Source organism: Drosophila bipectinata, chromosome 3L (assembly GCF_030179905.1).
Source record: "Drosophila bipectinata strain 14024-0381.07 chromosome 3L, DbipHiC1v2, whole genome shotgun sequence".
Taxonomy (NCBI): domain Eukaryota; kingdom Metazoa; phylum Arthropoda; class Insecta; order Diptera; family Drosophilidae; genus Drosophila; species Drosophila bipectinata.
Genome location: NC_091738.1, coordinates 16,674,132 through 16,692,582, shown reverse-complemented (window position 1 = coordinate 16,692,582; position 18,451 = coordinate 16,674,132). Strand labels below are relative to the sequence as shown.

The 18,451-nt window shown below is 40.0% G+C and overlaps 4 protein-coding genes across 10 annotated transcripts; 2 read left to right on the top strand and 2 right to left on the bottom strand.

Annotated features, from left to right (window-relative positions):
* Positions 1–665: 665 nt before the first annotated feature.
* Ent3 (equilibrative nucleoside transporter 3) lies at positions 666–8,407 on the bottom strand. The gene is made up of 6 exons (XM_017234110.3): positions 8,301–8,407; positions 7,111–7,840; positions 6,463–7,024; positions 2,777–3,022; positions 2,303–2,720; positions 666–2,239 (listed from the first exon to the last, which is right to left on the bottom strand). Exons 2-6 carry the CDS (start codon positions 7,323–7,325, stop codon positions 1,659–1,661), a joined length of 2,022 nt encoding a protein of 673 aa, XP_017089599.2. The 5' UTR covers positions 7,326–7,840; positions 8,301–8,407; the 3' UTR covers positions 666–1,658.
* On the top strand, positions 3,438–6,469 carry LOC138926209 (uncharacterized). The gene is made up of 2 exons (XM_070279373.1): positions 3,438–6,221; positions 6,277–6,469. Exons 1-2 carry the CDS (start codon positions 3,438–3,440, stop codon positions 6,376–6,378), a joined length of 2,886 nt encoding a protein of 961 aa, XP_070135474.1. The 3' UTR covers positions 6,379–6,469.
* Positions 8,408–9,749: 1,342 nt separating the features above from the next.
* On the bottom strand, positions 9,750–12,427 carry Wbp2 (WW domain binding protein 2). 6 transcript variants are annotated; one of them, XM_017234111.3, is made up of 6 exons: positions 12,267–12,427; positions 11,834–12,133; positions 11,542–11,780; positions 10,949–11,383; positions 10,093–10,193; positions 9,750–10,034 (listed from the first exon to the last, which is right to left on the bottom strand). In XM_017234111.3, exons 1-6 carry the CDS (start codon positions 12,320–12,322, stop codon positions 9,993–9,995), a joined length of 1,173 nt encoding a protein of 390 aa, XP_017089600.2. In that variant the 5' UTR covers positions 12,323–12,427; the 3' UTR covers positions 9,750–9,992. The 6 variants fall into 6 exon arrangements, 5 of the variants coding, with proteins under 5 accessions (XP_017089600.2, XP_070136181.1, XP_070136182.1 ...); XM_070280080.1 differs by having other exon boundaries at positions 10,949–11,293; XR_011442812.1 differs by lacking the exon at positions 10,949–11,383 and adding an exon at positions 10,280–10,374 and having other exon boundaries at positions 10,018–10,034.
* A 248-nt stretch (positions 12,428–12,675) lies between these two features.
* Positions 12,676–18,451, top strand: LOC108120455 (ecto-NOX disulfide-thiol exchanger 2). Of its 2 annotated transcripts, XM_017234147.3 has the most exons (7): positions 12,676–12,781; positions 13,110–13,700; positions 13,758–14,483; positions 15,638–15,744; positions 16,919–17,032; positions 17,091–17,672; positions 17,754–18,451. In XM_017234147.3, the coding sequence occupies exons 1-7, from the start codon at positions 12,778–12,780 to the stop codon at positions 18,015–18,017; spliced, it is 2,388 nt and encodes a 795-aa protein (XP_017089636.2). In that variant the 5' UTR covers positions 12,676–12,777; the 3' UTR covers positions 18,018–18,451. The 2 variants fall into 2 exon arrangements, with proteins under 2 accessions (XP_017089636.2, XP_017089637.2); XM_017234148.3 differs by lacking the exons at positions 15,638–15,744; positions 17,091–17,672; positions 17,754–18,451.

The window sequence follows — 18,451 nt, the reverse complement described above, 5'->3', positions numbered from 1 at the left end:
CTATACACGTTCAAAGTTTAACAAGAAACTTGAAAATTTTAGTTCTAAATTAACTGCTTTTGATTATCTTCAGTTGACTCTATAATAGTTGAAGATCAAATAATTATTTCTTTCTATCCATTCAGTCTTAAGGTGCCTATTTAGGTGTAGGATAAAATAGCAGTGGCGACTGACAAAAATGACAGGGAATAAAAGGTCACAAAGTTTAGAAAGAACATTAAAATTAGAAATTTCTTAAGAAATTTAAAAAATATATTTTAAAATGTAAGCTTTTTGTACAACAGAATGTTTTATTTTATTTTTTAATAAACTATTTGAATATTTGAATATTTGAATATTTCAATCACCAATGGTGCGTATACGTAATATAAAACCCACCCTGACAGACGGCTTTTTGCGGTACTAACACCAGCTTTTCTTTAATCTAAGCTTTTCTTTAAATTTTAGGCAACAGATGGCGCTAGTTGCCACTATGGCAGTCCTCATAGGTGACGAACGGAACTGCGTAGTGAACGCAAGGAAGCAACTATACAAATTACAGAATTATATCTTAACTGTGCTCTAAATTCAAAATAAATCTTTCCCGCCATTGAAAAATGGAAAATAAAGTAAATAAATATGAATACATTTTTTACCCAATTAATATATTTTTTACACTCTTTAAATTTGCTCTATATTAACATTTATTTCCATATTTTGCAGGTTTCTGTTGACATAATAATTTCACTTAACCGTACAAATATTTTATGGCTTAAAAATTAGGTTTTTGGGAGACAAACATAAAGTTTAGAAATAAGATCAAGGCAAGTTTTGGGTTTCTTATGCTTTCAACACATGTTCATTTAATTTGTAAACATATAACAACCAATAAAACAACCGAAAAATATATATATATGCCTACAACACTACTATTCATTCGCTTTTGAATAAAATGTAACATTCAACTGCCTGGGTCGTCAATAAACCAGTTTTCAAATCTTACAAAAATAACCAGGCCTTTCCCCAATCAACAGCAATATTTCACTCATCTTACGCACTCATTCACACTCAAGCACTTATAATGCTAATTCAACAGATTTGTAATTTGAAAACCATAGCACTTGGTTGGAGTATATGTATATCAGAATATATATAGTATATAAGTCCTAGATTTCAGTGACTAAAATTAAATGATGAACGCAAACAACCCTAGACAGTTTTGAGAATACATAGATATAGTATATTGTACACATAGGAGTAGTATTGCCTATATTTAGAACTTTGCGCTTGATATTCCTTTGAATCAATTAATCGAGTTTTGTTTTTTCTCTTGAGCTTTACGATATATTACTAGATTTGCTCTTGATGTACTTTTATTAATCTTTAGCAACATTCTAAGAAAATATATTTTCAATTTGAAGCCGAATTTTCATTGGTATTGGAAAGGTGATAAGAGAAATACTTTTTATAAAAACAGGCATCTGGAAATACTAATTTTTCTTTAAAAAGAAGAGACTTTATGGCCTTATTAGTTTTAAATACAATAAGTTTAGTATTTAGTTAAACATTAAGAAGTGTTTTAAATCATGAATCTCTCAGAGCTGATCTTAAAATGGGTTTTTCTTTGAGGATATGGTAATGCCGTAATATTTTAGAGATCCCATCGCTTCAATTGGACTTTAGATGCTCTCGAGCAGGGCTTCCGGAGTCTGGGGATCAGTGGTCAACTCATCACTGATATCACCACCCACCGAACTGGTTACCGTGGACAAGATCGAGGTAACTGTGGCATTGATCACCTCACCACTGCTACTGGCCACCGTACTGATTAGGGCCAGGGCCGTGGTGGTGATGACCGTGGCCAGGGCCGGACTGGCCGAGCTTGTGGTGGCGGAACTGGTGCTGGACTGGACCAGGTTCGACAACGTGGTGTTGAACAGGAGTGGAGCCAACGTGGTGGTGGCTCCGGTAGTCAGAGGACTCATTGTACTGGTGCTCGTTAGCGGCAACGGATGTGGCAAGTGTCCATGTCCGTGGCCATGGCCATGGAACTGCTCCAGAATCGAAGCCGGAACGTAGGGATACGAGGGGCAGGGATTCGCCAGCTGCGGACCCAGCATACTCTCGAAAACATAACCAATTAGAGAGCCCACCGTCAGACCTACATTGTACGACAGGGTCATAATATTTCCGGTGACCTCCTTTAATGTCCCGGGCACCTTGGCCGGGGCCAGCATCATTGGTAAACTGCCTGCCAGTCCTAAAAATAATGATTTTTTTAATATTATTATTAAGACACATCATTTTTAAATGTTATTTATACCATTTGTTATTCCCAGAGCAATGGTAAAGACAAAAGGCGCCGTTTCGCCAGAGATCACAGGACGTTGGCGCGGCGCACAGCAGAGCAGAAGCAACGGCACCAGGACAATCCTCAATCCAGACAACAGGATCAGTTGGCGACGCGACCACGGATATGGACTGGCTGCCAGGATTTTGCCCACCACATCCGACGTGTTGAAACAGAACATGAGGAGTACGGGCATCCAGGAGCGTAGAGCACAGGACTGCACCTCCACCTCGATGCCCGGATACAGAGAGAGTGTCACACAGTAGGCCAAAGCGATGCACACCATATGTGGATAGATGACTTGAGCCACCCGCCACCTGGTCACGAATCCCTCTCGTATGTCACCTAGTTTGCTGGGCCGGCAACGCCTCGGCGTGATTACATGCTCCACCTGGATGAGAACCAATATTTTTATACATCATTCAGAGTGGAAAACTTAAGACATACTTTGAAGGCCACCGTCGTGGGGGTTGTGGGCTCTTGGGTGGGAGGCGTTACAGGCAGATCGGGCAGTTGTCCCAGAGCCTCGATGCTGCTTTCGCCGGCCGTGGGATTGGACAGCTCATAGACGGGATTACTGAAGCTGAGGGCATTGCCGGGTACCTGGTGGCCAACTGACGCAGTGGTGGTGTGAGTGCCGTCCATCGAAAGAACTCCATATCGAGTGCTGCTCGGAACTCCATCCACCTCTCGCTATTACCAATAAATCAAAAAAATTATTAAAAATCAATCAATTTGTTTAAAAGGTTGTTTTAGTTTAAAGGGTTATGAGTTCTTAAAAGAGAAAACCCCCCAATTATATTTGGACGCCGTTCTACCTTTCTTTTTTCTTGATAAGATAAGAATATAGATCGTTTCAGTTACTCCTTTTTTAAATACTCTTCCAGGTGAGTCAACAAGTGTTAAATGTTCATTGAAAGGCATAAAGAGGCTTTTTTACTAAATTAGAGTATAAAAGGAGTTTACTTTGCTTATTTCATAAATATCTTATCAGTGTGGCTATCTGCAAAATAAAGATTACGTCGAAGATATCATTTCATTGGAACTTTCGCTATTCGTCAGTCAGTTATTATTGTCAGATTGGATAGGTTGTGCCAGAATTTTCAACATGAACGAAACCAAACTAACAAACCTAAACTACTACTGCTTGTTTCAAATATTTGATTGCATAAAAAAAAATTGCAACACCAGTAATATCAATATTAGTTACAATGTCAGGCGTTATTCGGATCTGATATCTTTTGCCACCAGCTGTAAATACATTTGCGAAGCTTTCAAAGAATGGGATTTCAAACTCTATGAACAACTGAAAATTGATAAAACTTTCTTTAAACAAATCACCTTGATGGAGATTTATTTGGAGAAACTCTATGATCACATGCGATTCCTTCCCGCCCCTCAGAGAAAATTATTTTGGAAAGAGTATATCAACGAAATCAAAGGAAATAATATGCTGGAATCGGTAAAGATCTTTTTTGAGCCAACTCAGTACTATCCTGAACATTTGGAGGCGTTCGATGACATCATTAATGCCCTAAGACATAAAAGCGTTCGAGAATTTGTACTTAGTATTAAAGGTAAATATAAATTCGATATATCTCCGGAGTTTCGGAATTTGGAATCCTTGTATGTGGACGCCGATATGGATGTCGACTTCTTAATTGGTTTGTGTAAGTCCAATCCCAATTTAACGCGTTTAAAGCTCAACCGAAGCGAGCTCTACGATGGCCAGTTGGCATACATTGTGCCCCATTGCGGCCAACTAGAATATCTGACCTTTGTGATGAAGCCCGGGATTAATGGGAGGGAGTATGGTCCTCTAGCAGCCCTTCCTAAACTCCTAGAGCTTACACTCCATGGAAATCACCAAAGTGGATCGTTGGTGTGGCTCTTCGAGGGCTTAAGAGGCTCAAAAATCCGAAAGATATCCATCCCGAACACTCATGTCACCAGGGATGAGGTTATGGCTTTAGCACAAATACCAGTTGTGGCTACCCTTCAATTCTGTTTGCTGGACCGATCGCATTATCAGGAAATGCCCATGCATGGCTATCTCACCGAAATTATTGTAATGCTTGAACCAAAAAATATGAATACAAGTATTTATGAGGGTCCACAATGGACAGCAACTTTACGCTCGGACTGGATAAACACGACAAGGGAGCCAGGAGTCAACTTTTACAATCACTGGAATACAAAAGAAGAATTGTTGTTTGAAAAATCAAGGGATTACGAATTTATACAGTCTTTCAGGTTACGAGTCAAAGGAACGAATAAAATAATCGAGACACTCCAAAATTTTGACGAAAAACTATTCGTTGAGAAAATGGTGCTTAATACCCACGAACCACTAAGCCAGGAAGAAATGGCAGCTCTAGGTTCAATTTCAACTATTACCACCATACGATGCTTTTTTTCTCAAATGGAGGCAATGATCGCAATTAAGCTACAACAGCTTGGGAACCCAGAGGCCAAGACCCCCAACCGAGTAGACCGAATCACTACTGAAAAGTGCGAGGTACGCTTGATTCATGGACAGGACTCAGTAACTCTTGCCATTAATTTTAATGGAATTTTTATGAATACCGCCGTTTTTGCGCCTCTGTTGAGATTGAATAACTTGAAATGCCTCTCACTCGAGGGAAGGTTGATGTATATTTCCTTTGAACAACTATTCAGAACACTATCCCTTGACGATGAAATAAACTTGGAGGAATTACAAGTGGACTTTGTGGACGCCGGGGAACTGGAACAGATCATAAAAATCCGTAGCTTAAAGGTGCTCAAGTGTGGTTTTCTGTGTTCCAAAAACATTGATAAAGTGGCTAACTTGGGACAACTCGAATCCCTGACGATTACCTTCCATCCAGAAGGTTCACTAGTAAAGCTTTTAAATGATTTTGCCTCAAAAGAAATTCACACTCTTCGTCATCTGGCAATTCAGCATACAGCGGTAATTTATGAAGAAATGGTCGAGCTGACGAAAATCAAGTCCCTGAAGAGTATTCAGCTAGGATTGAGGAGTGAAAATAGTTGGCTGAGACCTCATCATCAACCTAGGAAGATAGAAGTTCTCTACTGTGTGAAGTGTACGGCGCCCAAATATGAGTCCACAAAATTGAGGCATCATACCATTTTCAAAATGGTTACTTCCAGCCAGCCAACTAAGCTAAAAGCATTGGCTGAGATGTACGCAAGGTCGGAGTTTTCTGTCCACTTTACAGATTCCTGCTTCGATCTTTTAGAAAACTTGCCAAACCTGGAGGATCTGCGAATAAATTTCGAACGCAAAGTCCCCGACCTGGAAAGAATATCAAGATTGAAAAATCTTCGAAGACTGTCAGTGGCATCTCAGGACTTTAGGAACCTATCTCAACTGGAGACATTGGAGTGCGTTGTTTACGATATGCAAGGCATTGAAAATGTAGCCCTCCTTCAGAATATCTCAGAGCTACAGATACACAATCCAACCGCAATTGAATTGTGGGATCTTTTAAAGGAACTCAAGGCCTTAGTCAATATGAAATCGTTGCTTTTGGATAACTGCGATCTTAATTTCTTAGAGCTTGTGGAAATAACGAAACTTAAATGGATAAATTATTTACGTTTGGGAATAGCTGACAAGAAATATATTTTTATGTTTTTACCAAGCAATTTACCGAATCTGACTGATTTGGAAATCACTTCGACTGAATGCGGAAATGCAATTTTTGTACTGAGCTACATTACAATGTCCAAGACACTAAAGTCATTGTCATTGTATCGCTATTATGGCATAACTGTTGAAAATGTCAATGGAATCTTAATGGCCCTCAAACTTCAAAGGGATCCGGAACAGCATCCACCATTAAAATTGCGTGGAATTTGGAGCGATTTCGACAGAGTCAACCAGGTAAGCTTTTAATTAAAAATTAATGGATGAATAGAAATGGATATCTATTTTTCAGATACGATTCTACGATGAAACGTATTTGCAGCTGGAACAAGTCACCGAGAATGGATACAAAAGCAGTGAAGAGTCCGATGCGGACTCCGATAATGAGATTTAATAAAATCCTGCAAACAATTATCCTATTATATTCTATATAGAAGAATATTATTCCCAAGCTATGATAAAGAAAACAAAAACTCACCTCATCCGGTCGCAGGACGATTTTGGAGCAGGCTTCAACATGGTAGCGTACAAAGGGCGAATTAATGGTGGCCAGATGGAGCAGATAACTAAACAGGATATACAGCGTAGAGGTCAAAAAGAAGATGACGGTAGAGACGCGATCGTTGTTGATCAGTAGCTTGGTAACCACTCGATTGGAAGACACCAGGAATCCGGCAATGCTCTCGCCGGCCATTACCGCTTGCGTGTACTGCTTGGGCAGCATCGAGGCGAATCCGTAGAAGCTGGACTGCTGAACGGTGCATCCGATCGCTGTCAGTGCCACCGCCGACATGTTCACCACATAGGCCGTATTTGTGGCAAACATGTGCCAGGCCACCTCGCACACAGCCACGAAGATCAGCGTGGTGAAGGACACCATGTAACCAAAGAGCACCCGCGACTGAAACGGGGCCACTGACAGGACTATATTATTGAGAAGAACCGTCGCAAAAGCCACAAAGATGTACGTCATCGACATGTCCAAGGCTACGGGTCGACCAGGAAAACGAGCTTGCCAGTAATCCGCCGCAATAATGAAGCTGGAATCGATTTCAGAGAGTATTTTTTTTTTAAGATTAAACATTTGTTTAATATTATGGATTTAAATATATTTATAAATACTCACCTATTGTAGGGCAAGACAAATCCAATACCCGCTGCTAAGAGTGCCAAGTAGACGGAATGCCTCTGATCCTTCGGTGCCCGAGTATCGAATTCAGGACTATCCATGCTTCCCGGATGCCGCAATCCGGAGCCAGCCGTAGCATTACTGCTCCTCGCGCGTCCGGAACCATGTCCATCTAATGGCTCGTAGGTGGTTTCCGGCCCACCCACATCCATGGCCTACTGCTGCTGGTTTCCTAGCGGTTTCCGGTCTCTGCTAGTCTCGAGTGCTGGTCAAGATACCAAGCCACCACCAGGTGGATGTGGGTGTACTGTTGTTTTGCCCAAAGTTCTCGCATACAGGGTGCGGATACAAATGGCAAGAGTTATACACAAATCGATAAACAACAGAGACAAGTGGCGGCTCCTGCTAACAGCCACTCGGAGACATCATTTTCAACAAAGTACTGTTTTGTGGAGTTGTGCAATTGTAGCATTCACTTTTCACTTTGTTTTTAAATATTTTCTTTAATATATGTTTGTGGATTTATTTACGAAAAATTACGAAGAAGGACATCTGCTTGTGTTGGCTTCAGTTGGCCATTCTCCTGGCATTTTCTCACCACGCCCGTCATTGCGCATGTGGCGTATGATTGATTTTATTTAAGCACGTCTAGTAGCTGGTCGAAGCCAGCCTGTTGTTGCTTTGTTTGTTACTTCTATTTCTCAATGAAATTCTGCAGCGTGACCATCTTGTAAAATTCCAAAAATGAATTAATAAATATATATTTAATTTATTCAAAATTTAAATATATAATTTTTGCATTCTCATGCTAATAAAATTGAATTATTTAGCCATATTATGGATTTCGGTTTAAACATTCCAATATTTCCTTAAAACATAAAATAATGCAATTCATTAGCATTTATTTTTATAAAATATATATATAATAGGATATTTGTATAAGGGGAATTTACTGTCTATCTTCGCCACAAGTACATCACATTTTCTTTCAGTGCTTTTCCACTTTCTGGTGGTGACCTCCGTTGAGCTCAAGGATAATAAAAGCTACAAATGGCTATAGTTGTTAATATAAATACTAAAAGGAATTGGTTTGGCCCGGTTAAATCATCTCGTAATAGCCGCACTGGCTATAGCATTGGGGGATAATAACGAATCCGCACTGCACTAAACTGAATTTAAAAACACACCTGGCATAGAATCCAGAAAATAGAAATCTATAAATATAGTAGAAATCTGTAGAAATCACTAACAGAATCCCGCTTGGCTTCAAATTACAGCCGTATCTCTCAAAACGTCGTGTTTTAATGTCTAAGCTTTTCTATGAAAATCTAGCCCTAACTATACTAGAAGAAAAATTTCTACGAAGCTTTTACATGTGTCGGTATAAACGGATGCTGCACTCTTATCTTAATATTCAAAATCAATAGATTAGAATCGCATATTTCGTTCTCTTAAAAAAATAATAATCAAATCTAGTTGTTGGAACTTCCAACAAAAACTAACAATCGTCAAGCATCTGAGGAGCACATTGGAATTATTGCTTCACTTCTTGGCGACTCGGAGTCCTGCGACTAAGCTAGAATGTCTTATTGTCAAAGGATGTAAACTCGTGCCGGTAGAACTTTCCAATCTGTCCCGCATTATCTCCGTAAGCCCTCAAAAACACCAAATATTATTGTTGCAACACCTAGGCTGCACCACTGCAGCAAATGCCGCAACTTCGTCGTCTTGTGGTAACTGGGACTGGTTTGAATACCAATGATATAAACGCTGTAAACCAAATATGTTAACTAAAAGTCTTGTACTGCAGTTTCATAAACTGATACGGTTTAAGCCGTTTGGCTCAGATTCCTTAGCTCAAGCAGCTATTCCTCGGTGAAGCTTTTAGTCCTAATTCCAATTCTTTTTCCAAATATGCTTCCTAAAGTTTCTATAAGAATCGGTCAACTAAATTATTAATCTGAAACTGTAAACAATCATATTTCCATTTCCTTTTAAGAGCGCCTTGAAGTCTAATAGTAATGATGAGGAAACATTCATCGTTTTTTTCCTATAACTATTCAATATATTGTTTTAAATTAATTTAATAAAAAATAGTGCCTCCTCCTCGATTCTCATAGGTTGCACTTCATACCAGGCCCAAGAAATCGAAAAAATCGAAATTTTTTTTTTTTTTAAATTTTTTTTGTTTTAATATTTTGTGTTGGTGTTTTTCTTATCCATTTTTTGTTGTATTTTATTTTTGCCGTAATTTTATTTCATGTTTTCTTCCAATTATATCGGACTGACTAATTTTAAATGGCTTTACCTTGATGTTTTAAAGATAGAAGCTTTGGCCTTTTTTCCAAATTAGTAAGGACAACTATATCCGATACGTCCAATATATATCCCAGCCGCTATTATGACATATAAACTGCGCGTTGACATAATGCAACATAAACTTGAAGTTTACATATATCAACTTTGGCCCTGCCCGAAGTTAGCTTTCCTTTCTTGTTTTTTAATTTTTATTTTCCATTTTTCATAGGAATTTTCGATTGATAAGGACTAACTTATTGCTGTGGAAAACCCTTGCACTCCAACTGATGAATTTCCATTCCATTCCAATCTTCCATTCTTTTTAACGTATTAACAGATACACATATAAATATTTATTGCAGTACAGAATATTTTCACATCTTCATATATAAAATATTACAATTAAAAACATGTTTAATGAAGCTAATAATAAATTTTGATTTTGTGACCAGATCAAATGCCCTTTATATAGTGAAGGGCTAAAAACTTTAATGGTTACCGTCCTGCTATATAATAATCAACGGAATGAGCGTTAATAACTGTTTAAAATAGTATAATAAGGATAATAGTGTCTCCAATCATTAGTGCTTTTTCGATGCGTCATCGTAACTGGGGGGCAAGTTCTAGAGGAAACAAAACATTATAATGAAAATATAAATGGCTATATTTTTCTAAACATACATTATAAGAGGGTGGTAAATCACTGTTTCCTGATCCACTGGGTCCGCCCTGGTTATAGGGTGTATTGTAAGCACTAGCTGCAGCTTCGGCTTCTTTGGAATCTATAGAAAGCATAGATTTATTAATAATTTGTGTAAATAATAAACACTTAAAAAATAATCAGATACCACATTTATTCATTTCTTACAATCAGTGTTTATGGTATTAGAGCTGGAACAAGTACAACGCACATAGGTCTTGCAACTGGATAGAAATAATGATGAGTGCTGCCAATTCTGGCTACTATAGGAATTGCATTTTTTTAGGAAAAAATTTAAAAAGAAAAAAAAATCAATTAAGAAGACCACTAAACCAAAAGTGGGAGTAAGACTAGACTAATTTTGAAGACTCGGCTTTTGTTAGTATTTGCTTTTAGCTTTTAACAGCAAAACAATAAATCTTACTTGTCGGGATGGCTTTTTGGGGTACAGTAGTTTGATATATTTTACACTGTAAAATAATATTTGTAAAAGAAAAATAAGTATTACATCAATTTATGGTCGACTGATCAAAGGTTTTATTCAAAAGGCAAAATAATAGGCATGAGGGTTAATTCTGATTTCTCCCACCATATTTTTTTCCGTATCCTCGACACATATCTCTTAATTTTGGCAACAAAAAATATCCCAGTTAATGATAATCTTGATTAGTTATTGGATCTTGCTATTGTATCTTGAAATTTTGCTACTAAGTTGGAGTGTTGGAGTCATTAGACTGCTTTCTTGATGATACTGGCAGTAAGATGGGTTACAAAATGAATAATGTGCAACAAAGAAAATGATTTAAAAAAAAAATAAATAAATTTTAATTTACTCACTTCCTGGCGGCAAGCTGAATCCCAAGAAGCTGACTCCCGAAGCCGCAGTTCCACCCGCAGCCCCACTATTAGAACCGGCTGCCGGCGGTGGGGGCTGACTTTGAGGAGGTGGTCCTCCCGGATAGCCAGAAGGCTGCTGCAGACCCGGAGTATTGAATCCACCGGGCACATTGCCATACCCTCCGAAGGGCGGTGGCCCGTTGTAGGTCTGAGCCGGTGTCACGTACGGGGCTCCTGGCGGACAATTCGGAGCACATGCGGCATACGGAGGCGGCTGAACGTAGCCGCCTGTCCATCCTTGCGGTCCATAACCCGGCTGCTGTTGTTGCTGTTGCGGCGGAGGGGCTGAAAAACCATACCAAGTGGGTTCAGAAGGCGGCTGTGCCTGATGTGCCTGCTGAGGCTGTTGTGGTGGCGGCTGGTGCGGCTGTGGTGCTAGGAAGAAAGAGTGAAAGTGCCCCAGTGATGGGTTAAACATAGCAAGTGCGATACGTGAATTTCGAAGCGAGATCAATCCAATTCGCGGTGCAGTGCCAAAACAAAAGCCGAGTTCTAGATGGATGGAACAGAGTGTCCGCTTGGTGGGTACTTACCGATGCCCGGATACGGCGGCGGATTGTCACTCATAAAGACCGTATTCGGTGCCGGGCCGCTAAAGGCATCGTGCTGGGGCAGCCAGCCATAGTAGCCAGGGGGTGGCTGATAAGCCGGTGGCGGAGCCTCGTTCCAAGCACCAGCCGGCTGGTAGGGTGGCGGATCATCTCCAATTATTCCACCGCGATGGTAGTTGTTCATAGCCGTCTTGGCGGAGCGCAGCAAAGCTTGGCCATACCTGTAAACTGATTTTAAGTTTAAAATACAAAAGAGGATGAGGCAACTACGTACTCTATGGCTCCACCGGCCTTGAAGTGCAGCTTGAACTTCACTTCGCCCACATAGTTTCCGTTGGGCTGAGCTCGAACCTTTCCTTTGATGTAATTGGCTCCAAAGACGGGCTGCTCGATCTCTACGTCTGACAAGGCGATAAACGGAGCGCTAAAGGACTGCATACTGTCACTCGACTTTTTGCTGTTGAAAATCATCCGGTGAGAGGTCAGGTAGATGCGACCAGACTTGGATCCCTTGAAGACAGAGTTGTCCTGGCCAGAAAACTCCATGGAAACACTGTCGCTGTGGAGCAATATGCTGAAAGAAAGAATTGATATGGATTAGCTAATAAAATCTTAAGCATATTGGCGTAATTATCAGGAATCCACGTCATGTTTACGTTTGTGACGTCAGGCCATCTGGAATGAAAGCATTTTCAGGGATGACTTACTATTCTCCGGCGTGGATAAGCACGCCATTGTTGGCGTGAGCCGTGTTAACCGACATGCTGAATGGATTATCCAACTATGTCCACCTAAATTTGTTTAGTTTTTCGGCAACTGCGTTTCGACAGGGTTTGTTTTTCTCAGGCGTCAGCTGGTGATTCATAGATAGGGACGACACTTTTGGAACCTTTGGATTACCCATCTCTAGGTGAACTAGTATCGGAACAGTATCCCAGAGAACATATTTATAAATATATGTAAATTAATATAAACAATGTGATTTTTATACACTTTATCTTTAATACTTTTAATATCATTACAAATTGTTAACAAACAGGATTCAAAAGAATGTAGGATGTAGGAATCCGAAACCCCGATGGTCGAACAAAAATATCGATAGTCGAGAAATCAAAACTACATCGATGCATCGATACATCTGTATCTTTACTGTAACTTTTCACAAAGTATGTAGATATGTGGTTTTTCTATTTCTGATTCTGAATATTTTTGGGCGATATGCGTAAGTTTTAATTAAAATAGACGAAACGATTCCATAAATGTGTCTAAAAGCGTCAAGAAGTGAAACCTAAGGTGGAAAATGTCAAGTTTTAATGTTTTCCTGGTTTATTTATGCCTTATTCAGTGGGGGAGCTTACGCCACTTTTCGGAGTGCCTGCCCCACCCCCCAAAAAAAAATAAAATTGGGATCCACACCCCCGATGGTGTTCAGCTGTTTCATATTTTGATTTGCTGCCGGCTATGTTCGTTTCGTTTCTTAGAACTTTTTTAAAAATTGTTAAAAAAAATCTTAAAATTTTTTTAAATTTTAAATTGTAATTCTTAAATAGTACCGCTCTTTGGGACCATGCCGAATGGCGTCAGTCTGCCAAATCACCCCAATTTCCTGAATCAATTGGCGGCGGCGATTTCCACGGCAGCCACGGCCACAACTGGCAACAGTGGGTCAGTGGGCCCCACTGGACAATCGCCACAGAAGCAGCCGCCCAAAATGGGAAAACCACAACAGTTGCAGCAGGGCAGCGCCCCCATGGATCTGGAGAACGAAAACGAGCACGTTCCGGATGTGACTTCGACCACGAGTCTGAAGGACAAGCTGGCGGCCACTTCCTCCACGCTTTCCCTTGCGGATTCGGCTCAGCTCTATCTGAACGGCCTGATGCACACACCGCAGGGATATTTGTATTTTCCGACAGCCCAGGCTGCCAGTACAACAGCGGCTGGTTCCACACCGAGTTCGAGCAACACTTCAGCAGCAGTTGGTGCAGGTGGAAGCGGCGCGAATGCCCAAATGCTCATGGATCCCACGGCCATGATGGCAGCCGCCATGCAGCAGATGCAACAGATGCACTATGCGGCCGCAGCTGCTGCTGGAATGCCCACAGAGGCTGCAACGGGAATAGAAGCGGCCCTTGCGGCAGGTAAGCATATACTAAGAGTCGGATACATGATTTACCTTTGCATTTCTCCCCCACCAGATGGAACTGCCGCGGCTGGCCTCAAGGAGGTGATCAAGACAAAGAACTGCATCCTGTTTCCGCCAAACCCGAATGCCCCACCGCCTACGATCCGCGAGCGACCACCTGGATGCAGGACTGTGTTTGTGGGAGGACTACCCGAAAACATTACGGAGGAGATTATACGGGAGATCTTTGAATCATGCGGGGATATCACAACACTCCGAATGTCCAAGAAGAACTTCTGCCACATCCGGTACCGCCAAGAGGCGGCCATCGACCGGGCGATCTATCTATCCGGTTATAGATTGCGTATTTCGGCGCTGAACGAGCCCCCCAACTTTGGTCGCTTGCATGTGGACTACGCCCAGGCGCGGGACGATCAGTACGATTACGAGTGCAGGCAACGTCAGTTGCAGCGGGAGCAGCGCCACCGGGAGCGCGTATCGCTGGACAGGATGCGATCACAGTCGCCGCCACCGATACCACACTATACGGATCACGAAGCAACGGCGGTGGCGGAGCATCTGCGCGCCAATGATACCTTCGTGAAGGCCATCCAGACCATAACTGCCTGGCTGGAGCGTGGCGATTGCACCAAGCGGAATGCCAACGTCTTCTACTCAATGATCCAGAGCACACATGCCCATGTTCGAAGACTGCATGCCGACAAGATGCAACTGGAGGAGGATCTGCGCAAGGCCAGGGAGAGCTATCGCAAACAAATGGGCACCATGTCCACGCAATGTAAGTCTCCAGATCACAAATTCATTTCTAGGTCTAGTCTAGTCGGGAATTTAGGTGCCGCTCCCACTTTGAAATCCTATTTTTCTATTTCGTTGCGCCCGGGTCTATTAGCCTATTAGCGTCTGTATATCTGAACAATTTACCAGCGTACTATACACCTACACACACCATACCCTCTACACACACACACACACACTTTAGCAAATCTAGTCATCGAAATATTTAAAGCCAAAAATCCACAAAAAAACACTCTAAAATTTGCTCGCCAAAAGCCAAAGGAGCAAATCCAAAATCGAAGCAGGATCAGGTAAAGCTCAGTCCAAAGGATCAAGACCCAAGCCGGCCAAGGAGCGAAAATCAATGGAAATGGCGTATAAAAAAGGTTTAATTTTAATTTTCTTAAATTTAAGTTAAAGTTACTCCAAGAAGTTCATTCTAGACATGAAATGCTTTCAACACTAATTGAGTTTAATAATTTTAAGTTTATTATTTAAAATAACCCGCTAATGAAAAATGTACCTGTCATTAGCAGTGAAATTATAATAATTTTAAAGACAATTAAAAAAAGTTATAGAAATAAGTTTATTGGTAAAAAATAATGGTAAACATTAAAATTTGTACACAACCGATTTTATCGCCCTTTTTCGTTGATTCGCTCCATTATACGGCAGATTCTCACTCACTTTCACTGCGTCTCGAATCCACCAGAAAAGTAACCAAAGTCTGAAGTATCTCAAGTACCCCCAAAAGGTTTGTAAGCCATAACTGGCATAGAAGAACTTCAAGATACCCAATGCTTTAAAACAAAAGACTCAGCTTTTGTAGATAAACTCTAAAAAAAAAAAACTCTCAGACTCAGACTCGGACAAAGATAAAGATAGGTAACCTGTTGTATTCTCTCTAGATTGTACCTAATATATGAAACGTAACTATTTAAAATATAAATAATAATTGCTATGCGAGGGTCTCACCCGTAGTTCTATTCAAACTTATCATTTCTCACTATTCATTTCTTATTTTGAAAAAAAATCAGTCTAGTTTCGAAAAAGGTGAAAGAGCAAAATCCAAAAATCAAAAAAAGATAAACAAAATGAAAAATAAACTACCCTCTGTCCTCCCTTAATATTATTATATATTATTGCATTATTGTTCAGTCACTCAGATTGAAAAAGTGTTCAATGCCGCTAGTCACAAGAAGGTTTGGGACCATTTCACCAAAGCCCAAAGAAAAAACATCGATCAATGGAAGAAGTTAGCCACGGTACGTACTAAAGTGTTCAAAAATAATCGAAATATGAGCAACTTCAAAGATGTTTGCAATTAATGTCTCTAAATCAAACCAAAAAAATCTGTCCAATAAACTTCATTCACTTCTCTATCTGTATCTGTATCTGTATCGCTCCTGTTGATGTTGTTGTATCCTTTATCGTTCTAGTTCTTATTGTTATTGTTACTGTGGTGTTGCTGTAGTTGTAGTTGTCTAACATTCCCACTAATGTGATTATTTTGTTGGTTTTTAGTCTGCATGTTGCCCAGTTCTCACTTTCATATCCACACAATTTCGTACTATTCCCTTGACGATATCTGGAACTGCTAATTGCTATTCATTCATTCATTAATTTACCCAAAAAATTAATACTCAATTTTGTTGTTTATATTTAATATTATCCAAAAATTCCCATACCACCTCTGATGTCATTTAATAAATCCTAAAATCCCACAATATTAAACTGCCTCGTATTATGTTTTTTATTTAATAGTTGCTATTTAATAGAATGTTAAAGCTTTAGCGAATATAAGATAGTTTGAAATATATTTAAAAATATAATTACTTTTAAACAGTTTTTATTTTTTCGTTCATAATCACTTTTTAGCAATTTCGGTTCAGGTTTCTTGTGTTTCTTACTGCCTAGCTTAACGTTGTGACTATACTTCTATCTTCTATCTCTTCTTAGCTTTTGTATATTTTTGGTTTTTTGACTTTATCTATTGTAACTAAGCATTTGCATAACTTTTTCAAAAAGCTTCAACTACTTAAAGCCCATAAATGCGAAAATTTTCTCTAGAACAGAAACAAATTTTGGTATTCTATGGGCCCTACTCAAATCGATTGGTTATGGTAAATAACAGAAAGGACTCAATAAAAAAAAAAACACTTTTCAGGCAAACACATGATATTGTGTGACCAAAACAAGTTAATTTATAGAAAAAATCAACAAAATTCGAAAATATTTTTTAAAATGTGGCGAGGTAAGTAGAGAGAGGACCAAAACAGAGTCATGATAGACAGATCAAATTTGATGCATTCTTTAAATACGCAAATTTTATAGCTAGGTTTATAGTATTAAATATTTGTAAGCATCCATGGAACCAAATCCATCCATTCAACTGCTGTGAATATTAAAATAATTGTGATTTTTTGGAATGCCATGCAGGAACTGCGAACTGTCCAGATCAACGATGACGACGAAATGGAAATCTCCGATGAGGAGAGGGATTATGAGAAACGCAGCGCCAAGCGATTTCGTTATGATAGCGAGAGCTTAAAGGTAGGCCTCCAATTTTAATCCATTTTATTATATTTAATACCTCATTTTAATCTTCTAGGATGAGAATGACTCTCTGCGTTGTCAACTGGAAGCCATGCGCCACGATATGACGGTGGAGCGCAGTGATTACGTCCAACGCGAGAAGCAAATCAAGGTGCTCCAGGAAACCATTCGCAACATGCAGACTCAGCTTTTGCAGACCAAGTTGCGGGAGCAGAAGGACTCCAAGACCATTGATCAGCTCGAGAGAAATCTTAAGGACGCGGGTGTTAAGCAACTTCTCTTGAAGACTAAGATCAAGGAAACCGCTGACAAGTTAAAGGACAAGGAGGCCAATAGTGCTGGCACTTCGAATGCTTCCAATAACTCGAATCATTACTATACCAGCGAGGACTCGAGTGACTCGGAACCCACTGAGATTAACCGGCCACAGTCGGAGCCAGAAATCATTGAGATTGACAAGGACGATGATGTGCGCATCATAGAGCACCAAAGTGGAGTGGTGGAGATCCACGAAATTGAAGACGATGACAAAGTCGAGCCCTCCAGGGCTACAGAGGTCGAAAAACCAAAGGAGTCAATTACAGATAGCTCTAAGTCAACAAGTGTGGAGGAAGATCTTACCTCTTCCAGCCAAGAAGTCAGTTTTCCAACAATTTAATTTAAAAACTTATAATTAACTTGAAGAACTATATATAACTGTTATCAATTTCTTTTGCAGACCACCCCCAATGCTCCAGCTTTAAAGGAAGCCAAAATAATAGCTCTTGCATCCGCCTATCTGGTGCTGCATCCCCGTGGCGTGAACTTGGCCAACATAGCCAGCTACTTAAACGAAATACTCTGCAACAGTGATGCTCCCACTAACCATGATGAACTTGCCAATATACTCAGAAAGTACACAAATCTCTATAAACAGAATCAGGCCAAGTGGCGCTTCTGTGGCTTCAATGAACCAACCGAATCTCCAGAAAAATCGCCATAGGGGGGGAACAGTAAATCGTAAACTGGAGACTCAAATAAGATGACAATTGAACGCTTTAATTATGTTACAACTATATCATAATGCATAGCAACTAAGGGAGGAGCAAAGTGACATGTTAACCAATGGAAAGACGCAGGCTTTTCGCTGCAATCCCAACCTAATGAGACCAGTTCCATTTTTAAGGGCAAGTACTCGTAGTTAACTCTATCAGAAGAAAGACACCACAAACTAACTACCGTTTCAATTATTTAAAAAAAAAACATCTCAACCTTAAGAACACATATACACCTAAGCTAATTGAATTCAATATATACAATATATATATACATCAATATTTTAAAAAAGCCGAGAGGCCGAGGGACGTGCTAATTAAAGTCAGAACTGCTTTTGTTGAACGAAAAGCAAAAGAACGGAACCAAATAAATTTTATTCTA